Genomic DNA, 4732 nt, shown 5'->3' on the forward strand with positions numbered 1-4732 from the left:
GGGGGGCGGTGTTGATGGTCAGGGGCCAGCGGTTGTACCACGGGGGAGGAGAGTGACTGTCTCCGCCGGGTTGGAGCTGGCTCAGTTCAGAGCAGGGCCGCAGACGGCTGCCAGGAATCAAACAAGAACCACACACAGCTCGCTAAATGCGCACACACATATATACGGGGAGCTGGAAACAAACAAGCAGAGGGAGCTGGATAAGCGCACACACACACACACACACACACTCGCTGCGAGAGCGCGGTGTGTATTCAGCACACGCGCATTTGCAGAGCGAGAGCTGGGCTCGGTGCCAGCGCTGAGGCGTGGGGCGTCTGGCGTGTGTTTGGAGGGATTAACGGCCTCCAGATGAGTGGGACCAGGTGGAGGGAGGGCAGCAATCGCTTGCTCTCGCTCATTTTCTCCGGTGCTCGATCTCTCCCCCCGCCATCGATCCACCCCGTCAAAATTCAACACCACCTTTCCAGCCGTCTACATGCAAAAACCCTCCTTTTTTTTTTTTCCATTTTAAGCCCACCTGTCCGCCTCTCTGTGACTCGTGCCGCAAGGTTTTTCTGTTTCGTTTTTTTTTTTTTTTTTTTAACCAGTTCAGGTAATATTAAGCAGCTGGCTGCAGAGGAAGCGTGTGTCTGCGCGCTTTCATTTCCCTTCTCCTCCCCTGCACATGTTGACTCGACTTTAACTACAAACATCCAGACGAGTCCTCGCACAACGCACGTCACACTGTAGCGTGGCAGCCCTGTGAAAAGGCAGGCGCTCACATGCACGCATACAAAAACGCAGAGTCTCCAGCCAGAGCGAGGCCCATTTCCGCACGTACGCTGAGCAAACACAGTTGCCGTTGCTAAGTAACCAGATAGAGGAGCTCAGAGGCAGCAGCACGCACCCCGGCGGGCTGAGACTCCCTATCTAACAGGTGGTCGAGGGATGGGGGAGGGATGGGTGAGGGAGGCAGGGCGCCGGAGGGGAGACGGGATGACAGACATGGACATGTCTAGCGGTTGTCGGGAGGTGCGGGATCAGGATTTACAAAAGAGGGGGGGGACTCACACCAACAGGTTGCACAGAGGTCACAGCGCTGAAAGAACAGCAAACAGCGAGCGAGCCAAGATGGGGGCGTTTGGGAACCGGGTTGGCGACCAACGTTTTTAAAAGTTTACCCACGCCCCACCTTGGTGTCCACTCTCTGGTGTGTGCGTGTCGGCTAAAACGAAATCCTTTCATCTCTCAGGCTTTTGCCTCCTTTTCTAGCATTTGTGATTTTTGTGATTTGTGGTCAAGGGCACATTAATATTCAAATTTTTCTGGCTTTTGCATTTCATTTTGTCTGCGTGAGGCTAGAAAATTTTCCACTCACTGCAAAACGGTTAAATTTAAATGTGCTATAAGCATTCAAAACATCCATTTTAGTTTCAAAAAGGAAAAGCAGTATACATTATATGTACTTTTTTTTCATCTGGGGAATTTCAGTTTTACAGTTTACAGATTACAACCCTCTCAAACACCAGAAGTGTCGGTTTATTTCACAGGCAAGGACCGCAGACACAGAAAGAAGGTTTTAAACTTCCCAACAGTCCTAATCATGTGCTGTATGGCTCTGTCAGGACACTTAACCAAATCTAAGCTTCAAGTCATGATGGGGAAAAAACATTATTTTCTGTGCTCCTCTCTGCAACTGTGAAGCCACGACTGACTCAGCTGTGACCAACAGTCGTGACGAAAATTCTGCGACTTTTTTGGCTGAACTGCAGCCAGTGTTTACACAAAGCAGATATGAGACAAGTATGCAAACAAGTTGAAAAATCTAAGTCGTAAAATATCTATAGTATTTGGAGCCACCATTTTTTTTCTACTATTGGTTACACCTGTGGAAACTTAGAAAATATTGTACATGCGGATTCATTTTTTGTAAAATAAACAAAGAAATTCTTTTTTTTCTTCTCCTTTTTAAAATGATTTATGGCATCGTAACTGCACAGAAACCATTCTTTTGTTCTCTCTACTTCTAGCATTGGTTGTGCCATTCCCATAGAGGTGTATGATTTTATATTGCAGTGAAAAATGAGCCCACAGTGATGAAAAATGCGACAGAAGCACAAAAAAAAAAAAAAATAAAGCCCAGAAACTGCTTAGGGTTCAGAGGGTTAAATTAAACTTTCAGTGGGCCTGTTGTTTGTGAGTCATTTTTCAAGCTCAACAAAAAAATTGTACTAACTGTAAAATCTGTATGCTGTGCAGTTTCTTTATCGGAGACATTGAAAATACCACTTCAAGCGTTTGTGATCGCAAACCAACACTGAGTTAAATGTTTTCGTACACAGAAAAGCACACTTACCAGTGAGGAAGCGCTCCATGCCGTCGCTGTGGGTCATCTTGAGCAGGCCACGGCCAGAGTATGTAGCCAGGGTGGGGTCAGCGCCATAAGACAGCAGGACTCGCACCACGTCCAGGTGGTCATTCTCCACGGCGTCATGAATCGGTCTGGACGCACAGACAGGGGCATTTATTTTAATAATTACCCAACAGGAACAGCACTGACAGTACAGGCAAATGAATGTCTGGATAAATGTTAAAAATGCTGTGTGAAGTATTAAAAATGTGAAATAACTTGTCTCTTGTCTCAGTTTTGATCATTCTACACTTTGGTGTTCTATTGAATTAACATATTAGGAGGTGATTTTATTGGCACTATTCGCTATTCAGTGAAATTTAAAAAGAACACTTTTGCACCATAAAATATATTTTACTCATTTGTATTCCCCTAAACTCTGACCTAGTGGGTCATAAAGTAAAATGCAGTTTTGATTTATCCGACTGCCATTTGTCTTAGCAACGTCCAACCTGTGTAATATAACAGTACGGATGTTGCAAATCTGGTAATATTTTAATTAAAGCGAAACTGCTACATGATATTCCTTTAAGACCTGAGCACAGTTTCTTAGAATAGACCCCCTACTGTAAATTTTAATAACAGAGCAATGAAAGAAGTAGCCTTTCCCATTTAAAACTGCAGCCAATCTGTCAAATCGCAGCTCTCGTAAAAAGGGTGTGCAATAAATCGCAAAAATTTAGATACGAGCAAGCTCGGGTCACTTAATTGATGACTAAGCTCCCAGCTTGCTTTATTAGGAAATGTAGAAAGAAAACGCACTGTGTTTGCACTGTGCAAACCGGAGCGTCTAAGCAAGCACAGGATTGATTGCGGTTGCATATGAATGACAGCGTTTGTTTACCTGGTGCCATCCTGTGCGCTGCAGTTGATGTCGGCGCCGTAATCCAGCAGGTGTTGGACGATGCTGAGCCAGCCGCGGGCGCACGCCTCGTGGAGAGCGCAGTATCCGGCGTAGTCTCTGTGATTCACCTCGCATACTCTGTTCTCCAGACAGTACAACACCACCTCCTGCAAAAAAAAAAAAGAGCCAACACAGAGGGAGAGTAGGGTTTAGCGTGCGAGATTGTTTGTGTACGAGTGGTGACAAACCAGGCACTGCAAGACCAAACACACAAGTCAGACAGAGCAGACTCATACGCAAACAGTCCTTCCCTTTACAGTTCCTGTGGGAGAGAAATTAGGGAAAGGAGGAACTGAGTGTGTTCCTGTGCCGGACAAACATACAACGCTCGCACACAAATGCTCCATAATACTAGAGCTGGCGCCAAACACATCGAGGAGACTAAGTGTGACTCAACTGTATTTAGCCCGCCAGATTCTGCCTGTGCACGTATGTGTGTGTGTGTGTGTGTGTGTGTGTGTGTGAGCGAGTGTGAACGTGTGTGTCTGTGTGCCATGGTTGGGTCTGGACGCCACTGTGGCAGCCAGTTACAATGGCTGGGCTCTGAACACAGCATAATGGAAGCGGAACAAAGAGATTTGATAGAGGCGCTCAAGAGCTGGAAGCGTTTTCTCTGGTCTAGGGCTGTGACAGTTGGGCGTCCAGCACTAAGTAGTCAGACTGGTTTTTATTGGACTGGAGCAGTGTCTGCTGCTATTAAACAGAGAGGAAACAGAGAGATAGAAAGCAGCCTGGCAGTGTGTTGATACAGGGCCTGTCCGAGTCACACAAGTGTGTGTTTCAACACAGCGGGTGTTTGTGTCTTGATGGACACGAAACTTTGTGTGGGATCCCGCATGAGCATTTGCAGACCCCTTGAAGAAACAAAGAGAAAAATGTCTGCATTTTTATATATTTTATCTTATATGTTTGTATAAGTGAATGCAGGACCCATATATCTGGACACATGCACACTCTGTCCTGCTAACAGTCCTGTGCCGAGAGGAGAGAAGCTGCTCATCTGAACCTGGGAAATGACTCCAAACTTCCATTTCTATGCTAATTCTAGGCTGCCATCTAGTCCAAGTGTTTATCTCTGTCTCACTCTTTCTTTGGGCATCGGGCGGATGGAGGGAAGAGGAAGGGAAGGAAAGGAAAAGGCAGTGGAGGGAACGAGGACTGACAGAGGGATGAGCAGAGGGTTAGAGAGGACGGAGGAGCGCGAGAGGCGAGAGGCAACACCCCAACAGATGACAGATAAATGAATCTGTGGATGAAATCTGCTGGGGCCGTCCTCTGGGCTGCAGCTGATAATAACAAGAGATGAAAGGGTGGGGTGTAGTGGGTGGTCGTGCGAAACTAGGGAGGGGGGGGTGTTGTGTAGTGATAGGGGGTGATATAGGAGAGGACGGAAAGAGAGATAATGAAGAAACGGGGACGAAGAGAGAGAGAGAGAG

General features: G+C 46.7%; 1 protein-coding gene across 2 annotated transcripts in view; it reads right to left on the reverse strand.

The window, feature by feature from the left end:
* The window catches only part of bcor (BCL6 corepressor), a 35066-nt gene that overhangs the window by 1851 nt on the left and 28483 nt on the right, over nucleotides 1-4732 (reverse strand). For both annotated transcript variants that reach the window (XM_008281624.1, XM_008281616.1), the window contains 2 exons: nucleotides 3237-3403; nucleotides 2339-2484 (listed from right to left, as the gene is read on the reverse strand). In XM_008281624.1, the coding sequence (XP_008279846.1) occupies nucleotides 2339-2484; nucleotides 3237-3403 (313 nt within the window). The remainder of the gene's footprint in view (nucleotides 1-2338; nucleotides 2485-3236; nucleotides 3404-4732) is intronic.

The sequence above is a fragment of the Stegastes partitus genome, unplaced genomic scaffold (genome assembly GCF_000690725.1).
Source record: "Stegastes partitus isolate 25-593 unplaced genomic scaffold, Stegastes_partitus-1.0.2 Scaffold7, whole genome shotgun sequence".
In the NCBI taxonomy this organism is placed as follows: domain Eukaryota; kingdom Metazoa; phylum Chordata; class Actinopteri; family Pomacentridae; genus Stegastes; species Stegastes partitus.